The sequence below is a fragment of the Hydra vulgaris genome, chromosome 09, assembly GCF_038396675.1.
Source record: "Hydra vulgaris chromosome 09, alternate assembly HydraT2T_AEP".
NCBI classification, from domain to species: domain Eukaryota; kingdom Metazoa; phylum Cnidaria; class Hydrozoa; order Anthoathecata; family Hydridae; genus Hydra; species Hydra vulgaris.
The window spans coordinates 56,675,001-56,702,502 of NC_088928.1; the positions used below are offsets into that span (position 1 = coordinate 56,675,001).

General features: G+C 28.3%; 1 protein-coding gene across 14 annotated transcripts in view; it reads right to left on the reverse strand.

Annotated features, from left to right (window-relative positions):
- The window catches only part of LOC100204258 (uncharacterized), a 73,196-nt gene that overhangs the window by 43,896 nt on the left and 1,798 nt on the right, over positions 1–27,502 (reverse strand). For 2 of the 14 annotated variants that reach the window (XM_065806129.1, XM_065806133.1), the window contains exons 2-4: positions 25,499–25,525; positions 18,459–18,494; positions 1,953–2,169 (exon numbers count right to left, since the gene is read on the reverse strand). In XM_065806129.1, coding sequence (XP_065662201.1) covers positions 1,953–2,156 — 204 coding nt within the window. In that variant the 5' untranslated portion in view covers positions 2,157–2,169; positions 18,459–18,494; positions 25,499–25,525. Of the gene's footprint in view, positions 1–1,952; positions 2,170–6,556; positions 7,729–7,867; positions 7,947–18,452; positions 18,495–18,594; positions 18,912–25,281; positions 25,526–27,502 lie in introns of those variants that run through there. The other 12 variants (XM_065806122.1, XM_065806126.1, XM_065806128.1 and 9 more) reach the window with 10 other exon arrangements.

Consider the following 27,502-nt stretch of genomic DNA (forward strand, 5'->3'; position numbering starts at 1 on the left):
TTATATGAAAGTAGAAAAGTGAATGTTATCAATAGTTTACATTATTACTTTTACGTAAACAAATTATTTCTACTCTACACCTAGCCTTACAAAGGAAAAATGACTAGAATATGCGAGAACTCCGCTAAATGCGAAAATCTTTATTAAAATTAAGTCATTAAAAAAGATCTGTAAAAAGTTCATTATTTCAGAAAACAATCACTTTTTATAATATAATCAAACTTATTTCTCCTTTTATGTGAATTGTGTCTATGAGCACATGATTATTGCATTCAATATTGTAGTGTGTAAATCTGTGCACAATGCATTTTGATTTGACATTCATAGTTTACAATCCCACATTCACATAATTATATATTTAACAATGATAAGCTTAATTCATATAGATTAATTTAAATTTCTTTTTTTTTTTTAATATCTAAAACTGAAGTAAATTTAATTTCAATAATATTGCTTGACTTAGAATCAACATATGTTCCAAAGCAATTGATCAACACCAATCCTAAGTAAAAAAACCCTTATAGATGACTCATTAAGTAGCCAAAGCAATCAAAAGAAAAATACATTCTAGACACAAAAACAAATCTAATCCTGCAGTGGTTAGTGTGAATAAAAAATGAAATGCTTAATTAAAAAAGCACAAATTGACTTTGAGTATATGCTGAAACAAAATATCAAACATGATTTTAAATCATTCTTTGCTTATACTAGAAGCAAACCAAAGTCAACAGTTTAAGCTAGAATGCAACTAGTAGTTTAAAATGGAAAAAATTCTTCCTTTAGGAGAGAACTTATTGGCATACCACAAGGATCAGTATTAGGTCCAACCTTATTTTTGATATATTATTTTCTGGATACTGGTCCGACTAACAATATATTAATATTTGCTGACGATACCAAAATAATCTCTAAAGTTAATAACAGAAATGATGGTTTGCAACACCAAGAAGATCTGCAAAAGCTTGTTAAGTGGTCTATTGAATGGCAAATGCAATTTAATGTTTTGAAATGCAAAGTTATGCACATTGGAAAAAAGAACATTGGTTATGAATACAGTATAAGCAGTGTTATTTTAGAAGAAATCGAGACTGAAAAAGACCTGTAAACCTGAAAAAGTTGTAATATCAAATGATTCAAAAGCATTTAACCAGTGTATAAGAGCTTATGGCAATGCAAACAAGATTCTAGGATAAATCGCACAATTACCTATAAACAATCTAATATTATGATGAAACTATATAAATCATTAGTTTGTCCACAAATAGAATATTGTACATGTTTGGTCACCTTTTTATGTCAAAGATAAATAACTAATTAAAAAAATACAAGATCGTTTCAATAAAATGATAATAGAAGTGGAACATCTATTGAATGCAGACAGAATACTCAAACTAGGTCTATGGACACTTAAGGAACGAAGGAACATATTGGATTTAAAAGAGGTGTACATGATGTTGCATGAGTTTTCTACTATTTCTTACAAATATTTTTTTAAATTAGCCACAAACGAAAGAACAAGAGGTCACCCACTGGTTAAGTATAGATTCACAACTGTGGTCAGACAACATTTCTTCTCAGAATGTTTAGTCAACCGCTAGAACTCACTTGATAATGATACTGTAACAATGACTTCCCTAAATTGTTTCAAATCAAACTTAATAAGTTACACACAACAAGGATGGGCTTTTTTATAGACCAATATCTACATAACTCAATTGGTCATAAGTGGATTGCTTTAGCAATACTGGAATGACCATACCAGGTAAATACCAGGTAAATGATTATTACTTAAGTGGAACTATTATTTACTTTAATATTACTTCCATAATTCAACATTTTATATATCAAATGGTATTCTCCTCTGTTCCAGTCTGATTCTTTATTAGATCTTTGTAAACAAAATATCTTTAAAAAAATATTTTTTAGTTAAGCATTATAAAAAATATATATACCTTTTTAGATTCCTCTTTTTTGATAAACTTGTGTTTGCAATCATGGTATACTTTAACGCATTCAAGACAAAAATAAAGGTCAGGAATACATTTTTCAGCACAATACAAATATGCTTCATTATTATTTGTAACAATCTCCTTTGATAGAATCTTTAAAAAATTTTGTATTTCATTTTTGTCTCCTTCACACCATAAACAGCTCATTGTATTTTCAACTCTAATATTCAAATTAATAAGATAAAGATAAAAATTTTAAAATATCATCTATAAATTTAATATTAATAAATTAGTAATTTAAAATAATTAGTAAAAAATGTGCAACTTAAGACAAAAATAAAAAGATAAACAGTTATAATGATAATGATGATGAAGTAAAGTCTGTTAACATGATTAAAAACATTGTTTACATTGATTTAAAAAATATCAGTTGGTTTTAGCTTTGTAAATTCATTTATATGGATTTGCTTCTGATATATTTTATTATATGGGTAATGGATTAGGTTATTTGATATTATATATAATTTTTATAGTATTGGATGACATGACTAGCAGCGATTCTGCTTAATATGAAAGCAGATTTGCTAACTTTAGCTTTAATTTTTGATTCTAAAAATTATTTTTAACTTGTGCTTCAGTAGATGTATCAGAAATTTGACTAAAATATTTTAGTAACTTTTAGTAAAAAGTCTTCTTTCTCAAGGAATAATAAATATTAATTTAAGTTTTCAAAAAAAAGTATTTATTGCTGAAAATTACTAAAAGGTGAGTAAGGCATTTAAAGAGCAAGAAAAAGATATACAAAAACATAAAAAAATTACAAAATATGAATCAAGAAAACATGAAAAAAAGCTGTTGCAACAATGAGACTCGATTATGTTTACAAAATCTTTTTGCATTCTCCAAAAGAAAAAAGGGCATCATTAGAAGATCAAGCTCAGACATGCTACAGTCAATATGTTGCCATTGAATAATATAAGAATATATAATTACAATGAACCTTATTAAAAAATATTTTAATTTCATTAAAAAGAATGTTATGACTGAAAAGAATAGATTAAAAAACTTAAAATTTTTTTACTGATACACAAAATGAACAAAGAATAGCATTTAAGAATTAGTGGAAAGTCTTTAATATCAAAAGCAATAGCCGTTGTCTTACCACTTTAGCACACAGTATAACTGTTATTGAATTTGATAGGTCACAGAGTGGTCACCAAAAATTTTTAACATATATTAAACAGTTTCACGAGTATAGAAGAAAATGCAGTCAAAACTTTGACAGATATTATCAGGACCACAAGCTATAGAAAAGTCAGTTACAAAAATCTACCATAGTTGTGTTATATACTAATTACAGCACTACAACAGAACAGTTACTTTTTTTTTTACCTATTTATTGAGGTGTATATGCATTTGTTATATGTAAATATCTATCCATCTATATATATATATATATATATATATATATATATATATATATATATATATATATATATATATATATATATATAATATATATATATATATATATATATATATATATATATATATATATATATATATATATATATATATATATATATATATATGATCATACAAATTTGCATTTATTGTAATAATTTTAAAAAGTCTGGTGATTGCTCTTTTCTATTCAAATAAATACTTCCTCTCCAAAAACACAAACATCAATTAGTTTTCTGACTAATACTAGTGAGAAAAATTTGGTTTTAGATCAATTGATTAAATTAACTGGTCATACAAAAACTTATTGAAATTAACCTTTATCTAATGATGTTTTGTGGAAATTATGTATCCAGGGTGTCTGCAAAAATCTGAAGGAGGATTTCCCTGATTTTTCCCTGATCATGGATCTCTTTTCCCTGAATGTCGACCTCTTTTCCCTGATTTATATTTCAGTTAATATGAGCTTTTTCAGACTTAAAAGGATTGGGGAATAATACATGGAAAAATCATGTACAGTTTAAAATAAAGCATCATTATTACATTTATCAAAGTATTGTTAGTATGATGTTATTGTTACTATCATTATTAAAGTACATTTAAAATTTAATAAAAGTAAAATGTAAAAATGCTATGTTTTTATTAACTCTAAAAACTGTTTTGATAAATAACATTCAGAACAAAATAAACTAAATTACGCGAGTAATGTAAAAGTAAAATATAAAGCTAAAATCAACATACATTTAAAAGATAAAAAATCGACATACATTTATAAGATGAAAAATAGACATACACCATATGGTTCAGAAAAATAATTCTGAAAAAATGATAAAAGTTTAAACAAAATTTTTATTTCATGTTAAAAAGACTGAAAAAGTATTGCCACATAAGTATTAAAAATCTTTTCAAAAATATTAACTTACATAATATACTTTTAAATATCATATAAATATCTATTTAAATTTAGATTTTACTGTATATAAATAATAATAAATTAATATTTAAAATTTCAAAGTTCTTTACATTTCTTAAATAATGAATCAATTGTTTCATCTAATTTTTTAATCTTCTTTCTTCTTTTTCCCCTGTTCAAGAATTTTTTTTTTCTTGTGAAAGCTGCAAATGATGCTTTTTCAGTATCATTTGCAGCTTTCACAAGAATTGCTTCTGAACCACTTTTTAGTGTTTTTTTTTTTACTTTTTCCAGAATAATCTTTTTAAATTGCAAGCCTTTCATGTCATAGCAAGTAAGTCACTTTTTTGCTTTCAAGCATCTGTAAGCTCAGTTTCTCATCAAGCAGCCATTTTAAGCTTTTGTCTAACAGATTCTATCAATTCATTGAGATAACTATAGATTCCCGGTTTAAATCAAGAGCTTTCATATGGTCATACACAATTATCTGGCTTATTAATGATTTACTTATTAAATTATGTTGTAACATTCTTGTTAATGTTAAAGCCTCTTTCAGCCGCTGCTTGACCATGAAAAAGAGTCAACACCATTTTGATTAATTTGGACAGTGCCGGATAATCATCTAAAACCACCAACTTTAGAAAAAAAAAACTCATTTAATCTATCATCTATTTTGTTAAAATTCATGAAAAGCTCCCTGTTTTTAGAAACAATCTTTTTTGTAAAATCCAACTTGTAGAGGCTATTTGCAGTTTTACATTAATTTAAAATATCATCCATAATGAACTTTGACATTAAGGCTGCTTACTCTTTGGTAGAGATTTCCAAAACTTACATATTTTACTAATGCTCTCCCAAATATTAACAGCTCTTAAAGCCACCTTTTTATTATAAACCCATTGAGTATCACAAAAAGGAAAAATAAATTAATTACTTTCAGTCATAACAATAAAGACTTCCTGCCTGGCAGGAAAATCATAGAGAAGTTTATACAATAATTTTGTAACTCAGAGTAGAAGGCCTAACTTGCATTTGGGCTATCGATAGATACTTGAATAAATTTGGTTTTATTCAAAGATTTCAAACCCAATAAAAAATTATGCAAAAGGTCTCTACTTCGACTATGCCCAATAAAGGTTGAGTCTAGGTAACGAATACAAACACGATTTAAAACAACCCTCCCAATAATTAACTAGATCAATCTGCCCTATTTGCACAAACGAGTTTCATCAAAAGAAACACCATAAAAGTCTGACTTATCCATATCTCTAATAAGAACTGATTGAAAATGAGAAGCTATTCCAAAATATGAGCATTTGTCTTTTTGAAGAGAAAACTTTTCAGTTATAGCACTGTCAGGAAACATTGATTTAAACAAAATCTAAAGTCCATCATTGGAACGAAAAGAAAATGACAACAAAACATTTTTAAGTGTCCATCTGATATCTGCATCAATAACCGAATCTGACACAACATATGACTGAAGAGTGGTTTACTTGAACTGTGTTTTCTGACAAAGTGGTTGTTACAACATGCATATTTTTTGACACATTGGTAAATGGTATACATGTCGTTTTTAAGTGAAGAGACAAACATTCACAATGCTTCTTTCCTGTTGAATGACTCTTTATTGCTCTCTGCCCCATATTAAATAGTTCAATTATATTTCTTGGATGTGGACAAATTCTACAACTTGCTGAGGTATTTGTATCCCCACACATTAACCAAGCTTTATATTCTGGTATTTGTAACCACTGATCATCAAAATATGTTGAGTACACTATTTAATTTACATAAACTTGTTCTAGTCTAAAGAAAATTAAAACAATTGACTAATAACATCAAATAGTCGACTACTAGTTAGTTAGTAATAGTTAGCTACTAAAAGCTAGCTACTAATCAAGCTCAAAGAAAAAAAAAACTGCTTTTCTTAGAATTAAACTGTGAGTTAAAAAAAAAGACTCATAATAAAAGAGTTTCTATAATAAGATAAGTAATAAAAACCCTTACTTTTTGCCTGATTTTTCTAAAATTTGACCTAATTTCCTTGCTTTTTTTGAAGACATCTAAATTCCCTGACTTTCCCCTGATTTGGCAGACACCCCGGTATCAGTGATAACAAAATATACAAATAAACATGAATTCAATTTATTATTTAAGGTAGGAACATTTAAGAAAACTAATAAGGACTGTTTTAAATTTAAATTACTTAGTCAACTGATTGAATCACCTTAATTATCTCATTATCTTGATCAACATTTGTAACTATCATTGTTTGTAAATCTTAATGGCAGCATTTAATTTTTAATAAATTACCAGATAGTTCAGAAACTCAATTCTATTTATTGTATCTAGGTTTTTTGTTTTTTTCTTATATTAAGAAAAATGTGTTAGTTATATTCCAGAAAGCCATCAATTTGCACTATATAATCAATCTTATTTCTTCTTTTATGAGAATTGCGTGTATGAGTACATGATAATTGCAGTCAATATTGTAGTTTTTAAATCTGTGCGCATAATACAAATTGATTTGACATTTATAGTTTTACACATTTATAATTAAAAATCCTACATTCACATTATTATATATTTCACAATGATCTTCTTTTTTGCCAGGTAAAACTGAAGTAATTCCAATATCAATAACTATTATTTAAGTGGAACTTTTATTTATTTTAATCTTTATTTCAGTATTCAACTTTTTATAAATCAAATGTTTTTCTCTTTTGTTCCTGTATAATAAATGCACTTTATTTCCAAAATAAGTTTCATAAAGTAAAAAAGACAGATTTCAACTATCCATATTGCCTTATCACAAGAAACATGTTGTAACAAAAAGTAGTAGTAAAAATTAGTCATAAAATGTAACCTTTTTTACAATCTGTATAACAATTAGTTTTACTGAAATAAACGCCTTTAATACAGCTGCTATGCCAAACAATAAAAGCAACAACAAATAAAAATTAATTTTTCAAAAACTTCATACAACCAAAACACTTTGATTGAAAATGATATTATATTATCATATAATTTGTCATATTATATTGATAGTGTACACCGAATCCAAAACTGTAAAGTTGTTAGACTTGAAGCAAGGCTTGATGTTAGTTTTTAAATAATGTATTTTCCTGGTAGCAAGATACTATCTTAGATTGAATCAACAATAGCAAAAAAACAACCAATAGTTTGTTAATAAAAATGTTAGCTGATCCACCAAATATTTAAAAAATTATCATACTCTATACCGCCTAAAAATTTTCTAAAAATAAAATTTTTAAGTTATATGTTGAAAGAGCTCTGAACAAAACTTTTGAAGTAAAAAAAAATGTATAAGTCTTCTTAAAGAAACATCACCAAACCAATAAGATAACTTTTTTTGATACCAACACTTCTAACTTGAAACTGCAAAAGATAACGATAAAACATTATTTGAGCGATAAAATAACTTAGAAGAGCAACAATTTAATGACAGAAAAGTTGACTGTCAATTAGCAGAAATTAATTAATCAGCTCCTAAAAAAGTTCCTGATATATTACTTACTTTTAGAGCGGGAATTATTTTACTACAGTCTCCATACTTTACGTGTGACCTGCGCAATTTGCTAAGTGATTAAATCAGAAATCTTACGTCATAGAAAAATGTACCGTAAGAAAATATTATACCGCAGTAATATTAATTATAGAACCGGTTAATATATGTATAGAACCGTACTAGATTATATAATATGTAGGACCGTATTAGATTATTAGGTTGATATATGATAGGACCGTATTAGATTATTTTAATTAGAGTGATCATGATTACTTTCCACAGTACCTGTGATGAATTTTTTCAGTTTAACAAATTCGATATTTTTTAAAAAATGTTTTATTATTATCTAAAAAAAAGAAAGGTTTAATTATTCACAGAAGAAGTTCATGAAATTGGAATTGGAAGTTCATGCAATTGAAATTGGAATATATATAATAAAGCGGTTTCCCGTTTCCTATAAGGGATCGTCCATAAAGTACGTACGCCAAAAATTTTGAAATTTGACACCCCCTCCCCTTTCCTTGTTGCCATGCGTACTTATAAATCCACAACCCCCTTAAAAAGTACGTACGTTTTTCAAATCCCCCCCCCCTTCCCTTCTTAACATTTTTATTTTTTAATAAACAAGTTTATCGAAAAAAAAAAGGTGGAGGAGGTACCTTAGATACTTTATACGACCCCAAAGTCCTTTGTTTGCGGCACAGGATCCCAGTTTAAAAAACGTCTTGAAACATGTATATACAAATATCAATTTTAATAAAGTTAAACGTCCGAGTTAACGACGTGTGTGCTTGGCTGAGAGGTTAATGATATAAACTTAAACGGCCGAGATCGGAATTCGATTCCCGATCAAGTAATATTGTACATTTTTTTGTTTTAATGACGATCAAATAAAAATAAACTATACATAAGGTGGGCATTTATTTCCCTCTTTAGTAAGTCCGTAAACAACGATTCTTGCGCGAGATCAGTAATATTGAAAACAAACCCAAAAACCCAGTGCCGAGTGTAGGTTACCCGTACCCTTTATTTGGGGGAGGGGGAAGCAGCAACGTTTGTGCCCTTTTGCTCATTTAAGGAGCTTTTTATTTTAGCAAAACCTAGCGGTAAAATTTGGAAGATTTTGAGACCCCAACGACATGTTTTTTTAGGGGGCCTCCAACCTATTCGCCACGGCAATGCTAAAACCTGTTTTTTGTTGACTCAAAAAATAGATTGCCTGAAATACGGCTTACTCAAGGCCAGTATATAAGGGGTGGCATGTGTGCATGGGCGCCCGCTGGATTTTATTATGTTCCAGATAGGATACTTTCTCACATTGTGCAAACTCAAAACTTAATTATGTTTATACCTATGGCAAATGAGGAGACAATGCAAAAAATTGGGATAGTGAAGGCCTGGGAACAAAAAAGGCCTAAATCGATTTCCTTCCCCCCGCACTGCCCAAACGTCCAAAAGGGAAACTATACCCTCTACTCCCTATACCGTACATCATTTTATGTTGGCAAACTAGGATCTTTAGTCAAAATATTAACTTTTCTATTGATTAACTGGTTAATTGTGATAAATTAGAAAATCGATGTACGAACTTTTAAATTGAACCCTCCCCCCTTACGCTTTTTGAAGACCTTCCCTCCCCGCTATGAGCGTACGTACTTTATGGACGACTCCTAAGGATAAAGTTTTAGCGGTTGAAGTAAGATTTCAACTACAAACTTTTATGTTTTAAATTGGCTTGAACATTTTATAAAATTTTTTTCTTTACAAAGGTTAGATACCTACATCATCTACATAAAGAGATTTTTAAGATTCATGACAATTAATATACTTGAATGTATTAAAAAACAATAGGGTTTTGCCTACGTCAAAGAATGTGTTTGTCAACATTTTAATCCCAAAATGACTTGCGTTATTAAAAAATTATATTGATTCGAATAAATGTTTGATCGCATGTCAATCCCATAACCACTTGCGCTACAAAAATTAATTCTATTTATAGCAGTTATTGAATACTACATTACTTCATATAGAGTTTACAAAATACTGAAACACTTGCTAAATACATTTATATCATATATAATTTTGGGTAAAAATTTGATTACTTTTGAAACTTAAATTGAGTGATAATAAGGAATAATAAAGAAACTGATCTATAAAAAAAAAACGAACTGTATGGTTAATTTCCTACTAAAAAAAAGTTTACAGTTTTATTACTTTTAATAGTTGTAGCCAGAAAAACTGCATTCAAACATAGCAATCTAACAGATTGCAAGAACAATAATAATGCAAGTTTTAAGTGGCCTATCTCAATATTTTTGTTTTTGCAGAAAACAAATTAAATGTTTGTGCATAAGATTCTTTGTGAATGGAATTATGATTTAACACGAAATAATATCATAGACTTTATGTGCAGCTACCTTAATTGTACAATTACTTTAATTTTAATCAAACCTATTCAATTGTACAATTACCTTAGGCTTAATCAAAATTATTCAAAAATTCCAAAGATTGGTTTTATTTAACAATAAAATTTATAATAAAATGGTCCAAAAAAAATCCACAAAGAAAGCTCACAACTTTGCATCAGTCAATCTGCTTCTTACACGCAAGCAATAGCTATTTCGAAGTTGTCACTAAACAATAGCAACTCTTTTGTATAACTTCCGAATCTCATAATTAGAATTGCAATAAAGCTAGTTTTCTGGTAATCGAGGCAAATTAATCAAGTTGTGTCAAAAGTTTTTGACACAAAATGCATAAACTTTGATAAAGAAAATTTGTTGGTGTATTAAATGTTTCTGAGATAATTTCACTCAACAAATCATTTACAGGCTAATGCCTGTAAATGACTTGTTGAGTGAAATAACCGAGTATAATAATACTTAGTTATTTCTACTTAACAAAATTAAATCGTTTACAAGCATTAGCTACCTCAGAAACATTTAACCCACTCTCATAAACTCTATTTTTTTGGATTGCACAACTTTTTGCAGAGTTAGTAGAAGCAGTAAAAAATGACGTTTTTTTTTTAAGCTAATACAATAATAATAATATGTAACGTTTTATTTCATTAAAATACTTTTGAACAATTTGTTTATTATAATCGTATACCTTCATCACCAGCATTAAATAAAACGAGGGTCAGCAATAGTTTTCGATGAAATGAGTATATCATTTAATTGGCGGTTTACATTAAGTTTTTTGAGTAAACTTTATTCTTATTAGCAAGTTTATTTCAATAGTTTATTTAGATCATTCTAAAAATATGTAGATTTTTGGTTTTTATATTAGCAAGACTAAACAGAGATTTTCGGTTTTTTTTACCATGCTTAACAACATCTTGCTGCTTTAAAAAACGTTTAGAAAAAAAAAAAAAAAACGAAAAAAAGTAGTTTTTGTAAAACCTTGATAATAACCTAAAAGCATAAATATCGTATTAAAAGAAAGAGTTAAAACCCTTTCATTATTTATATAAAATATGAAACGGTTCGTTGCACGCAATGTCGAACGACGTAGGCCTCTTTTATCGCTCAACACCGTTTTATTTACTAGACTTAGAAGTTAATAGAAATTAAATATTAAAAATATTTGAAGAAGTTAAATATATAAAAAAAATTAAACCTACCAACAAAATTATTTTTGCCTTAATTATTGCCTTGTATGGTCTTTTTAATTATTTATTTAGCGCAATTCTTTGTACTTTAATTAACTCTTATAACTTGTATACAATTTAGAATGTTAAATATGTTACAAATTATTATACGACTATTTAACATAACATTTAAGCAAAGTTGCGCAACGTTTTTTGTATTTTTTTGCTTTGGATTTTTTTATCGTTTATTTTATCGTAGTTGTTATTCATTAAACATTTTATAAAGTTAATGATGAAACTATTTTAAATTTTAAGGAAATGTTTATTGTGTAATAGTCGATGTATTACCATTGTTATTAGTTATTGTAAATTTTAAATTATTATTAGTTAAACAACATTTAAATAAATAATATTTAGAAAGGTTAAGTGCGGTATATATTTTATAATAACGCGGTTCTTAATCTTTCCCAAAACAAAACAAGTTTTGTTTTGTTTTTATAATAACAAGTTTAACTTTGTTTTATCAAAAGACGGTACCAAAAGTACTAGATATTTCTATTATTTTAATAATAAAATATAGAATTTGTTTTTGCTTCGTAAAAACGATCCAAAACTTTAAATATCGTATGTTATTTATCAGGTGCAAATTGCAATGGGATTTTTTATATATACTAAATCTGTTATGTAGCATCATTCTGGTTAGAAACAAATTCAACTTACAATATAAAGTCCATCTAGTTTATTCTTTATGATTATCTAGTTTTTGAGCTAGCTTTAACAGAGTTTTTTACGTTTAATTAGGCCGAATCAACTAAAGAAAGCGTAGAAATGAAATCAAAAGAAGACGAGTCAAAAATAAATGAAACTTTTAAACTCATAAATAAAGAGAATGTAATACCAAAACTTTTAGACGGCTGAGACCTAAAACTAATAAACAAGGTCCATTTCTTGTTGAACTAGCTGAGAATATTCTTCGCAACACAATATTAGCATCAGCTAAAAAATTGAGGAGTAATGTCGCACATAAAGATATTTATCTTAGTCCATATTTGACAGAGGCACAGAGACTCCAAGACTTTAACGTCAGAACTGAAAAAAACAAAATAAATCAAGCAAGACCAAACAATAACCTCTTTTAGTATGGCATCCGTGGCAATAAGATCATCAAATTCAAAAAGAAATCAGGTCAATAATTTTATACATAATTGAGTGTCAGATTGTAATGAAATTAAAAAGCTGTGATGTTTATACCTAAATGCTACCTCTCTCGATAACAAGCCAAATGAGTTCAAATTGGTAATTGAACAATTTAAAACAAATGCATTTTCTGTGACTGAGACATGGTTTAAAAGTGATTCAGTTGTAAACATTGAAGGTTACCATCTGTATAGAAAAGACAGATCAGACAGATGAAAATACAGTGGTGTTTGTTTATATATAGACAACTCATTAGACTTTTATGAACTAAATGGTGCTGTTCTAAATCCCTGTAATCTAGAGCAAGTGTGAGCAGTTGTTTATTTTGATAATGACATGTATTTACTTGCATGTATCTACAGACCAAATGATTTTTTGTATATGGTAGAATTTGATTTGGTTTTTGGCCTGCTCGCAAATATATAGACAAAAATAAGTTCTGACTAAATAAATGACTTACTTATCATGGGCGACTTCAATTTCCCATCAATAAACTGGTCAAATGACAGTGTTGATGCAATTTCAAATGAGAATGGAATTGAATATAAATTTCAGTCATTTTAAATGATAATTTTCTTTATCAGCATATTAACATACCATCTTTCCGGCTGTCAGATGAATAACTTGGGAATAAATTAAATTAAATATTTACAACTTAGTCAGCAAGTGTTAACAAAATAGATTTAAAATTTGTTTTGGGAAATATAACCAGAGACCATCTGATAATATGTTTCATTTTCATCTTGTCTGATAAAGCAATCCGTGACAATAAAAGCAAGCAAAGATTTATGTTTGCTAATTCCAATTTTGAACTAATATCTGATCTTATTTCAAATGTTGACTGGATACAATGCTTCAGTAACAAAAATATACAAAAAATTTTTGATGAACTGATTTTTTATACTGAGGTGTAATCATTTCACTCCAATTAAAAAGGCATTTAACTCTTTAAAAATTAGACTAACCTGGTTTAATGCAAGGTAAAAGTTTCTTATTAGAAGCAAACAAAATTTAAGATATAAGAACTGCTCATGTAAATGGAAAGTCTAAATACAAAAAATTTAAATACAAAACATAAATACAAAATATAAATGCAATCTAAGTACAAAATCTAAATACAAAATGGTTTGTAAAAATGTAGCAGACAAGATTAAAAAAGTGAGACAAAACTTTGAGCTAAATTTGGTAAAGGGAGCCATCAAGAATTCAAAGCTTCTCTACAGCTAAGTGAACAATCAACAAGCAGTCTAAAATAATTAAAAAGTATGAAACGGAGCAAATGGTAAAACCACTCAAAATTCAAAAGATATTGTTGATATCTTAAACAAAAAATTTCAAGCTGCATTTGTGAAAGAAGATGATGGTCCACTGCCTTCTTTTGATTTAAGAACTACTGAAACATTCATTATGACAAATAAAGATTTTATATATAAAGATGTCTATCTAAGATTAAAAAACTTAAAAAATAACAAATCAAGTGGTGTTGATAATTTAAATTCAGAATTGTGCTTTTGCCATTCCACTTACGTATATTTTTAAAGAATTGTTTAAAACCAGCAAACTGCCAGTGCAATTTAGATAAGCAAATATTACTCCTCTGTACAAAAAAGGTGAAAAAACCTTAGCAGGAAACTACCGACCGGTATCACGCACCTCAATTGCACGTACAATAATGGAAGGTATAATATAAGTTCAAAGTAATAGTCAAGCAACAGCACGATTTTGTTAAAAATAAATAGTGCTTAACGAATCTACTTGAAACAATTGATTTTATTTTAACCGCCTTGAGAATGGTAAACCTGTTGATGTTATTTTTTTGGATTTTGCCAGGGCATTTGACACAGTGCCACATAAAAGATTGTTGCTTAAACTTACTGCTTATGGAATATCTGGTCTGACAAAACAATGGATTGAAGCATTTAAAAAAAAAGAAAACAAAGAGTTGTAATAGGCGAAAATGTATTCTCTGGCAGAAATTACCGGTGGTATGGCCACAAGGGTCAGCAATTGTTTGTACTATTTACAAACAGTTTGCCTGAAACTCTAAAAAATCTAACCAACTGTATGCAGATGACATCAAAATTTTGAATGAAATGCTTTCCAGTGCATCAACTCTTTCTTGCAATCAGATCTTGATTTAGCTTTTAAGTGGACCCAAGTTTGGCTTGTGAAATTTAATATTTTAAAATGTACGGTCATGCACTTTGGCCGAAGTAACAAAAAGTTATCCCTTTATATCAATGAACAAAAGTTAAACATAACAGAATCTGAAAGTGATCTATGAGTAATCTTCACAAGCAAACTGAAATGGAAAAATCATGTAATAAAATGCGTAAGCAAACCCAACCAAATGTTGGGTCGGATTAGAAAATGCTTCGTTCGCTTAGATATTAGACAGCTGAGAATACTTCATGTTTCTTTTGTGTGACCACTGTTAAAGTTTGCAGTACAAATTTGGTCACCTATTCGAAAGGGAGAAATAGAGTTATTAGAAAGAGTCCAACATCATGCAACAATATTGACAACGAGGAGATATGATTCAACTTTTTAAATTCTTCAACGATTTCAACGATTTAGAAACAATCAAAAAAATTAGAATTCAACAAACTCAAACAAGAGGTTACAGCTTTAAATATGTCAAAGAAATCACTAAGCAAGCATGTCATGAAAATTTTTTATTTAATAGATCGGCCAATTTATGGAATAGCTTGCCAAGCCATTGGTTAAAGCACAATCAGTTGACAGTTTTAAAGCAGGTTTTGATTGCTGGATGAGCAGCAATCAAGCAAATTGGCTGTCATAGTGTGTTAATACCACACTCACTGGCTCACACCAGTTACAGCAATTACTAATACTAATATTAATTTAGTTCTAATTGTAGAACAAAGTTTTTTTGTTGCATTGTCAGAAAGTTCATAGCAGATCCATTAGTGTTTGAAGAGAAAGCTGTTTACTACTTCTGTTACTCTTTAAATTGGGAGCTCTAACTCTATGAGAGATTGATCTTAGTGTTTTTTGTTTAAAAGCTGTTCTGCATATTCTCCTAATTGTAAATAGTGGCTAAATAAGACAACTTAATCTGCCATTATAACAGCAGCAGCAGCTTGTGTTTACTGATGAGAAAAGCCTCGTCCAGTAACGAGGAAAAAATTCTGCATATGTTTTTAGATTCAGTTTTCGGTTAAGTAATTGTTGGATACACAAACATGGATTTGAAGATCACTTTTTGTTAGATCAATAAATCTAACATTTCAAATTACAAATTAACAAATTTCTATTTCACCTTAACAATTATACAATGCGATTCGTTTGTAACAGTTTATTTTAGTTATTTTATATAACTAAATAATTTAATTATTATAAATAATCATTTTTTGTATTTACTGCCACCTTTTACATGAGACGAAATAAAGAATCACCCATATAGTACGTTCACAAAAGAATTTGAGATTTTTTGCATAACATTGAAATAGTATACATTTAAACATAAAGTATTTGTATATAAAATACTTTAGGAACTTGACGTCTTCACGATAACCCAAGAAGAATGGACACTCTTCAGAAGATATAAATTTCGTTTACAATTAGCACATGATATTAGGAAAAGTTATAATATTTTATAATAACATATGTAGATTTTGTAATATTTTGTATTCGGGTGATGACTTCTGATAGTGATTTAGATCTAGCACATTTTTCAACCCACTGTGCATTTTTCAACCCACTGCACGAGCACATTTTTTAACTCACTGCACAAAATAACGTAATACAGTGTCTCCATAAGTATTTTTTCGCGTCCACAATTATTTTCGTAATAAAAATACTTTATTTTTCAAATGTTTTACAGTAAATTAAGAAAAAAAATTCAAGCATAATTTAATCATATAAACTCATTACGCTGAATTCCTTTTAACTTTGAGTGGGAACTCACGCATGTGAGAATAATAATTTTTAAAAGAGTATTTAATAAAATCTGTTAAAATCTCAGTAATAATGTTAATCATTTCTTGTGAATTATTAGGTTGTGGTTGTATCCTTCTGAATAAATTTTTCATCACACCAAAAAACTCCTCGATTGGATTAAGTTGAGGATTGTAAGGTGGTAAAAACTGGATAGTACAATTGCTTTCTCAAAATGCCGATTCTACAGTTGATGAATGGTGGAATCGCGCATTGGTCCATTATTACAACATATCTTCAATCACTTAAAGCTGGTCTTAAATCTTGTTCGATCCACTCGTTCATGCTAGCAATATTAAAGGCCCCAACCTTTATTTTAAAACCAATACATCCCGTAACTGAAATGGCGCATATTAGGCTAACATTCCTTCCTCTCTGTGTGGGGACTGTAATATATGGGGTATTTCCCAACTATGCATATCCATAATGTCGTGAATCGTGCAAATTAAAACCGGTTTCATCAATATACATCAGATCAGAATTTTGCAGAAAAGAAACATGATTGCAAAACGTGAACCTTGTTGCTATTACATGAGCTGAATTTCTCGCAACAACGACTGATTTAAGCCTTTTACGGGTATATCCCATTTGTTTTAATTCTCTTTTAATTGTAGTTGTCGAGCATTTATGTTCTTCGGGCATTAATTCTGCAATGTCGATCGTAGTTAATGAATTATTTGCATTAATTAGTAATTCAATTTCTCTCTTTTTTTCAATATTATCTCGTGCCGCTCTGCCACGCTTTTTAGGCACTGTACTTTGATCTTGATTAAGTTTTCGCATCCAGTTTTGAATCGTCCTAATTGAAAGACCTGTTGCATTTGCAATAGATCGACTTGATTCGTTGCTATTCATCATTCTTTTTGTTGTTGAAATTTTTTCTTCGGTTGCAGTTTTGTTTTTTGTTTGTTCTTCTTTTTCGACATTCGAATGATTGCTGTTTGTATTGTTTTCGTTTGCCATTATGTATTTTGTGATAAAAATACTAAAGTATTTTTATTACGAAAATAATTGTGGACGCGACGAAAATAATTGTGGACGATACTGTAAACTGTAATGTCCAGCATAATATATTTGGTTTTTTATTTAATGAATCCGGACAATTTTCATGAATGGAAAAGCGCTCTGATGTTTCAGTTAATTGTATAGTCCAATTTTTAGCTTAGTATACAAAATTCGTAACAGTAACTTATTTAAGTGAGTTTAAATTTTTGTTTAAATAATTGTCCAGCAAATTAAAGGGTGCTTCGTAAAATTTGGAGTGCAATTTAATTTTACTCATTTTCACACTTTATTTAAAAATTTGACAATTTATCTCACTCTTAGCAAATGAAACTCATTCTAATTATGATTAAACCATGTTACTATAATGATAATAAAAAGTTATCAGTTATCTCAGGTAATTTGGGTTTTTTTCATTGATAAATTACTGTTACATTCTATCAACATAATATGCTTCTTGGTCGAAAGTGTTTAACACCACAGCTTGTCGGATTTTATCTGAGGAAGAGGGGGCGAAGAGAAACAATTTTAAAATTCTTTGTTATATTTTAAAGAGTAAAACGGGTCAATATTTAAGAACATCGAATAATTTTATTTTACAGAAAAAAAGACTTTAAAATGTCTTTTTTAAGTTGTAGAGAATTTTGAGTTGTAATCAACAACCTACTAATTAAATACAGCTCAAAATACGTAATATTTTGAGCTGTATTTAAATATATACTAATTAAAGACAGGTCAAAATATAAAAATTTTTAAGTCGTATTTAATTATACTCTAATCAAATACAAACTTTATGTGGCTTTTTAATAAACTTTATTTAATCGAAAGAAAAAAAACTTTTACCCTTACATTCAATGAGAATGAAACTTGTTAGTCGATTGGTAACTAAACAAACAATTAATTAAAAATAGCAACCAGCTGAGCAATTAAAAAATAATAGTAACAATATTTAAAAAAAAAAAAAAAATTTAAGAAAAATTTTTACTCGTGATATTATTGAGCCATTGAGAACTGCAATAAACTCAATAAGTGTCTTTTGTAATTCAATATAGCGCATTCATTTTTAACAAAGCCAAAATTAGCATTTTAAATTTTCACATGTTTTAACTGATGCCAAAGAACACTATTGTATGCTTTTGTCAAATGGGTTTATTGTCTCAATGGAATTGCTTATAAGAGTCAATTTATATTAGATTAACCTTTATTAATAAAAAAATTATTTATATAGTTTTTTATAGTTTGAAGGTGCGTTAATCCAATTAATTTGAGGACGGAGGTTATTTATTTAAAAAAAATCCTCGACTGAACCAATAAGAGTAGAGTTCTAGATTGAGCCAATAAGACTTTGTAGGTGTGTCAATTGATTTAAGGATTAAAAAAATCCCCGTCTTAATATAACACACCCTCAAACTCTGATTGGTTTAAAAAATAAACCAATTAACACACCTTCTAACTTCTATTGGTTAGTTTTAGGGCACTACCGCAAATAATATTATTTAATTTAATTTAACTCGATCCAGGACTTCATATCTATTGGTTCAATCCAGACTTTTCATAACCAGGCTTTTTTACACAAATTGACGTCAACATTACATTTTAACATGAGGATCGTATGAAATGATCACGTGTTACAAAAAGATGTTGATTTTTGGGTTCCGATCTATCAAAAACGGTATAGTACGCGTTTGAACATTTAAGCTGGCTTTAAGGTTAAAAAAGTGCGTTTTCACTAACAAAACCAAGTACAATTATTTTCAATTAAAAATCTGAGTATTTATAGTCGTACCAAATGGGGTAGCGGGACACCCCAGATTTAAAATATTCTGTCGGTAATATGGTAGATTTTCGAAATTGTAGGCAGAGGCATTTTTATGATTTTTCATATAATATTTTCCAGACAAAATGTTACTTTAAATCATTTAAATACGTTTTAAATTTACAACTTGCATTGCTTTGAAATAAAACTAAAATAAAGCTAAATAAAACATAGTAATACCACAATAGAAGTAAATTTAAGTTATATTAAGTTATGTAAACATTCCAACAAAACTAATTCCAAAATTCCGTCTAAACAAAACTAATTCCATAAAGAAATGTTACCTGAAAATACAATTTTTACATTCGTTGATTATGTAGAGCTTAAATTTAAATTATTTAACATATAATATTTTGTGGAAATTGCTAAAAAAAACTATTTTTCTATTTAGAAAAAAAATATTTTTTCCACAAAATATTATACGTTTTTTAATTTAAATTTTAATTTTAAACTAAATAAAAATTTAGAACCATTTTGGTTTACGGTACGTTTTTCAACCAAAACTTTGTTCATGCCGAATTTATAATGATACCGAAACCGAAATTTCGGGATCGGTTTAAATTGAAAATTCGGCCGAAACCGAATTTTAATTGGTCACGTTATCAGTCAGACCTACTTAAAATTTTCTAATTAACTTTTAATTTCTTAAAATTTATTTTACTTTCAAAAGTAGTTTTATTTGGAATTTTTCTTGCTACAGATTTGAGACATTTGCATCTTTATCTAAATCTGATTCAGACAGCAAACCTTTTAGCTTAATAAAAAAGAGTTCTAACCAGTTTTCACTAGCTACAAAGTCTCCTATCTCATGACACACTGTAACTAAATTAACTTAATACGTAACCACATTTTAACCAGAGGTCAAAACTATTTGTTGTATCTTATTTAAAAGAATGAAATTTGCTAGGCATCGATGCGAAATTTATCGATTAACAAAGGAGAACTACGAAGTAGTGCAGTCTTTCTACAAAAGAGAAAGAAATTTAATAATGTATAGACATTTACAGTTTATTCAATGCTTGTGGTTTTCTGTGTAAAACAAAAGACTGGAGGCTCTTTTTTTAATGCATCTGTCATTAGTACTAAAGCTGTTTTGTAACACAACAAAAACTAATTTCTATCTTTACCAGTTGTATACTCTGTATCAATAAAAGAATTCTAAAGAAATCTTGAACAGGTTCTGAATTGCAATAAATACAACAGTTACTCGTGGTGTATTTGTGCTGATCTAAAAGTAATTGTTTTGTTAACAAGACTTCAGAGTAGGTACGCAAAGTATTGTTGTTTTTTTATGCCTCTTAGTCAGTCGATTTAGCCTCTTAGAGTTACAGAACAGCATGGTATAAGCAACACTAGTAAATCTTCTTTAATCAATAGATACAAAATTATTTTGTTATCGGTACATATTAAGCTGTATCTGTTCAAAAAATTTATAAAATCTTCCAGTATTCAATTACATTATTCGAATGTTTATCAAGTTGAATAATATAATAGAAATGTGAAACCTAAAATGCTTTAGATTCTGCTTTCTAATGATTAAGAAACTACCGTGAATAACGTAGAATTAGCCTTATGAAATTCTTTTAAGTCCGTATGCTCTGGTGTTTTTGTAGGTACAAAAGCAGTAAATTATAGAAAACTATTGAATCAGCTTGTTTAATAATGATGAGTGCCTGAACGTAATCACACCAAAAATATGGAAAATATGGCTAAACACTTCTAAACCTCTTTAATAGTAATGAGATGTACAGATTTCATACTGTAACATTTTTATGCGTGGTTACAAGTTTATACCCTACGTTGATTTTATAGTTCTACAACAAAAATAGTGGTGGCCAGGAGGTAAGGAATGTCATGTTTTTAACTTAAAACTACTACTAAACTACTATGAAAACGCTTTAAAACAAGCAATTTAAAAAAGCATTACGCCTGACGCGATTCTAGGAATAAAATATGGGGAAGCAGATCCTTAAAAAGTACCGTGCTTTCTTAAAAAAAAAAAAATATCCTCAAAACTAAAAATTACGCGACTAGTCGGGTACAAGTTCTTGAAAAATGAGTCTTATAACCAACTAGCCAACTGTATTCTTCTAAAAACGATAATAATATGAAAATTGCTTTCTTTAGAGAGGTGTTACACTACACCCCCAATCCCCTTCCGTAGAATTGCCTCTGCTAAAGTGTATAGTGGAATGGCCAATTTGTTAAAAAACGAATTCCTTTAAGTTATACATTTTTATTAAACTTATCATAAATGATTTAAACCAATAATAGCTAAACTTGATGACTAAATTGAAGACCTCACGGCATAAACGTGCTAACTCACTTTTTATAAATTTGACATTTTTTTACCACGATTTAACAAACCAAGCTAAATTATTTCAAAAAAAATAGCTTATAATTATTTATTTTTACTTTAAAATAATTTATAAATAACATTTGTTAACTTGCTTACCTTGTTTTAAATGTATAAATAAATTTTACATTCCAAAAAACATTAGAAATGAGAAAATGATCTTAAATCAATTCTGGCGTGCTTACTAATGCGTCAAAGAACAAACGGAGAACCGCAATTGTTTATAAAACAACAAAGTATGTTTTTAAAACACATTCTCAGGAAGCATAACAAGCAGTTAAAGACACCAAAATAAAGCATTGCTTTCAAAAGGCATTTAGAAAAGTAAAAAACGGTTTGCATTATTTTTTTTTTAAATAGATAAGAAAATGCAAATTGGGTCTCCGCTAACCGCAGTTTTAACAAATTTTTTTAACCGAAACCGCCCATGATTTTATAAAAAAATTAGAGCTTAGTATCGAAAACTTTCTTATAGCTGTCAATATAATAGTTTATATTATTCATTATTTTATCGTTTTTCATTTAATTCACTTCATGATGAAAAATATATCGGAATCGTTATTTTAGTCGAGTAAAAATTTTATATTTGTACGTATTTAAAATTTAAAAAAGAGTGTCGAAAAATGTTGGATTATTTTTAGATCAAGTACGTATACCAAAAAAAGCAACAAAAAAAAAAACCCAGAGATATTTTCTTAATTACGTCAATTTTTTAAAACTAATTACAAGTTATTAAACTCAAAATTAGTGAACAACAACTTTAGCTTTGGTAGTTTGACTGGCTTGTTGGCAGTCAACTAAAACAACGGTTAACTAGCAAGTCTATGATTTCCATTTCGGCTATTATAAAAAACGGGATTTGTAGGTTTTTGCCAAGCAAGAAAACTTTTGCTTTTTTTTTTTGCAAGACCATTCAGAAGAAAAATATATATATTTTTAATCAAAATGCTTTTTTAAAATAAAAATCTATTAAATTAAAAAAAAAAGGAAGACTTTTCTCTAGGGCTTTGTGTGAAATATTTGTTAAATTCTAGCAAATCGCCCATTTCAATTACCAAAACAGTTTTACGCCCATGTATAGAAACAATATTACAGCATCAAATTAAAAAAAAAAAAATGTTTTTTAAACATCCAAATTATTAAACACGTTTTTTTTTAATTTTTCGAGTTAAAGTCCCAGATCTTTCCCTATAATTAACTATAGTTATTTTAATAATTTATTAATAAATAAATTAATTTAATAAGTTATTATAATAAACTATAGTTATTTTTAGAACTAAAGTGGAAGAGCGTAATTGATAGTAATGTATTTATAAATGCAAATCGTCATTTATATAACGATTTGCATTTATAAATACATTACTATCAATTTTATAAGTTACTTTAGATTATTTAGATCAACAGTTTTTAAAAATGTCTGCAAATGTCCAAAGTTATTTAATAAATTTAGTCTGATTAACAAAGATTCTTAAGTTACTGTTAATAAGGGATGTAGAACCAAGGTAAATTATAATATTCTAGTTTTTCAGTAAATTTAAGTTTAAATTTTTAAAAAGACTACAAAGGAAATATTATTGTACAACTTGAAACGAGTTCGAGTAGGAGAAAATTAAAGCCCTATAAACCCTTCCATAACCATCCTAATAATTTCTGTTTAATTGCATTACCAATTAAAAATTGAATTTTAAACTATTTGTAGGGGAGAGTGGGGAGAAGTGGGACACGTAAATTACCCTTCTTTTTAGGCACCAATTCAATCCCCTTAGGTTTCCAGTCGAAATATTTAAATGGCGACGGAAAGAAGCGGAGCATAAATATTTATTTTTTTTGTCCCACTTCACCCCACTGTAAACACTTCTAGCGACACAGGGAAACAAAGCGATTTCTGATAAATAGATGGGAAGAAATTTATTAGTTTACATTAAATAACAGTATTTAGGCACAACTCCTTATTAGAAATTTCAGGCGGTCCCACTTCTTCCGCGTCCCACTTTTCCTCACTCTTCCCTATTATTTTTAAATTTGTTTTATAATTTATTATTTTTAGGCAAGTATTTTATCCGTATTAGGCAAAAATAGAAGGGTAAAAATTTTATCCGTATTAGGCAAAAATAGAAGGGTATAGGGAACCAATAGAAAAATCAAAGATGATATCGATAACACTATGTAACAATATTTGTTGCTTTTTACATGGATTGAAAATGTATTTTCTTGACCCGTTTTTTTAGCTACAAATAAATAGAAAATGGCTGTTTTCTCACCAAAACTTTGCTTTTGTGACCGGAACAAACAATATTTTGAAACTTGTATGTTTCCGAGTTCTAGATTTGTTTTAAATACTAAGCATTCTTTTTGATTTTTTCAAAACTTTCTAGATCTTTCAAGAAATCTTTAAAACTTTTAAAAAACTTTGACAATTTTCTAGAACGTTCTCCAACTGTCCAAATGTATCATACAAGTATATATTGTGGCAATACTTCCTTAACAAAGAAAGGCGTCAAAGATCTAGTATGAGAGTTATGCCCTACCAAGTCGAATGTTGAACTTCTGATATCCAGATTCCAACAATTTCTGATATCCATAATCCAAACAAAGTAACTTGTTGAATAAAACGTGCAAGCCACAAATGTTACTCAAATGACTGGTTACGAGTTATAGAAAGTTTATCCAGGAGCGTTAAAGTTGTGTTGCTTTTCAATAAAAGCAGCTATTAAAAAGTGTCAAAGCAAAACCTTGATCATTTCTCATGGTCTTTCAAAGTGGTGTAACAAAATTTCCTTGTTTTGTTTGTTTTGAGACAACAGTGATATTAAAGCGCACAATAACAGATAAAGAATAGAATCAATAAACCGAGTTTTCTTTGAGCATGAGCGATAGTTGGAGACGCTAAAGAACCTAAGGAAACCACTTCACATTAAGTTAGGCGTCATAAAGTAGTTTTTACTGATTTGTTGCATTGTTCATGTGTTTTGGATAACCACTACGTCAAAATAGAATGCCGAATATCGCTTGAAGTCCATAATCTAGACGACGCTCATCTAAATAGTTTTAAGGAAAATACGAGACCTTTACTCAGAGGGTCCTAAGAAAATGGTTTCCTTATTAAAATATATTATACTTCGTAAAAGTGAATTAAAGAAAACTTGCGAATCTAGAAATCTACTCATTTCTGAAGTCATCTCTCAAACTACTCATTTCTGAAGCTTTTTGAGCAGTTTTTTACTCTCTTTGTATATTCAATATGCAACTATTGCTTTTTGCCGGACCAAATGAGCCCAAAGTATAAACATTTTCTTAATCTATCCATGCATAAAAACCAATACTGTTTTTGCACCGGCTATAAAATCACAGGCTGCGATTATGCACTATGCATATTTTTTAGATAGCAAAACCTTTCTGACTCCTTTTTATGGAAAAAATAGATAACATTGGTAATAATATTTTTATATCATTGTTAACATAAAATTTAAAAAAAAGTAAAACATCTTTAAAGGTATTACCTCACCCAGTGGGCATGCATCGTCCGGGGGACGTTCGTTGGACGTACCACGGACGTCCAGACCTCCGCAAGATGTCCTACGGACCTCCACCAGAAGACGCTTGTCGGCTGGGTAGTAACTATTTCTCTTTAAAGTGCTCAATTAACTTAAGTCGATATATTCCATTTTTCATTGAAATTTTTCAACTTTTAATTTAGTTAGTAACTGAAATACATACACTGATTTCCAAAGCTAAAGCATCTTCCTAGAAAAATATCATAATCATTTAAAAAAATGCCCATCCAAAATAAAAAGAAAAGGTAAAGTTTGTTTACTTAAAACATCTCCCAAAATCAATCATCTTATTAATGTATTTGAATAAAACTCTTAAAACGCTTTTTTAATAAACAAAAAATAAGACATTGATTTTTTTTGCAATTTGTGATAAATTTGTGAAAATATAGAATGTTTGTCATTATGCACTCGCCTAAAATGTAGTTTAAAATAAGTTTCATGATTTTTTGTCAAGTTTAAATTTATTTTTACTATTAAAAAAAGTTCAATAAATCACTTGTAATTGTACATATACACACCTTGTTTATTTAGCTAAAATGTAAACGAATGACATTTTTATTTGTTTAAATAATCGAACTCAACTTAATAGATTTGTGCGTAAGTTTAGCGTAAGTCGTACACATTTTTAACTTTACGCAAATGCGATAAAATACTTGTGAAAATTAAATAGTTTCGAAAAAATAAATATCTATACTGTGCATGTTACTTTTGCAAGAGTTGCGAAAGTTTTGAGAATCCGCAACCAGTGTATTAAAATGAGAAAAATGAACTGCAAAGACTTTTTAGACTATTTAATAATAAGTTTAAATTTAATAAATGTTATATATTTAAATACTTGTTTTCAGTCCAATAACACACAAGAAAATACTCGCTTTCTTCAGTTTATAACGTCTTCCTTCAGTCTCTAATTTCTTTGACTGCAATTGAATATTTCTAATGTTAACCAATGCTACATAAATATAGTTTCTTAGAGCTTATAATTAAACTTTATTAGTATTTTAAATTTTCTACTATTTCAATCATGATAGAATAATATTTACTTTATGATAGAATAATAGTACTTAAAATTTTCTACTATTTCAATCATTGATGGCAGAAAATTTTCTGCAATGCCAACTCCACACACTAGAATAGGTATATCTGAGAAAATTTATTAATTGCTTCTAAATGCGACATAGAGAAGTTTATTTAATTACTATGAAAAATGCTTTGTCAAATGTTAAGAAAATGAAAAATGCCTTTTAAGTTGTGGAAGAGCCAGTTTACATTAAAGGGTGTATTTCTATGTGATAGTGAATTCTACTCATATCTTGAGATTAAAAACTTGACAATGATTAAAAAAGATGATGCTATCATTAAAAATCTGAAAAGGTTGCAGGGTAAATATTTTTTGAGTATGTTAAAAAATTTTTTTTAATAGTAGCAAGGAGATGAGACAATTTATTCATTTATATTTTCTTATCTATTATCGAAATAAAGTTAAACTTTTAAGTGCTTTTATATATCGTTATGCATATGTTATCGTTATATTTTTTTATTTACAGTTGAATTATTGAAATTGCAAGGTTTGTCTATTTAAAAAGCTTGGAAACAATTGAAAAAGTTGGAAAAGGATATTTGAAAGTATGGAATTTTAGATCCATAAGTAACAGATTGTGGAGCCTTTTTATAATAAAGAGACTTTTGTCTTCCGGAGGTTCTTTTAGAATATGATTTAAATAATGACTCACTTTTTATTATAACTTTTTTTAATAAACATAATTTTATAATTAATTTTCTCCATATTTTTTTATTAACTTTTTATTTGTGTGTAAGAACTATATTTGAGAACTCTGAGAATACGAGTCGAGCTCTATAGTCACAACTATATTTATGTTTTAAAAAGCCTCGATTTGATGAGATTTCTAAATACAATTTTCTTGATTATTATTGGAAAACAAACAAGCATCAATATTAAAATTGTTTTAAAGGTATGCGATCTATTGAGTATTCTTATTTTCAGAGTTGCTTCAGAATCTGATTTTGACATTGCTAGTAAAGTTATCGATAAAGTAATATAACTCTTTGAAATCAAATACCGTAGAAGCATTAGTTTGCTCAAGATTAATTGTTTCATACTAATGGTAATCATTAATATTATATTTTTTTGTATGACATAAAGTATTAA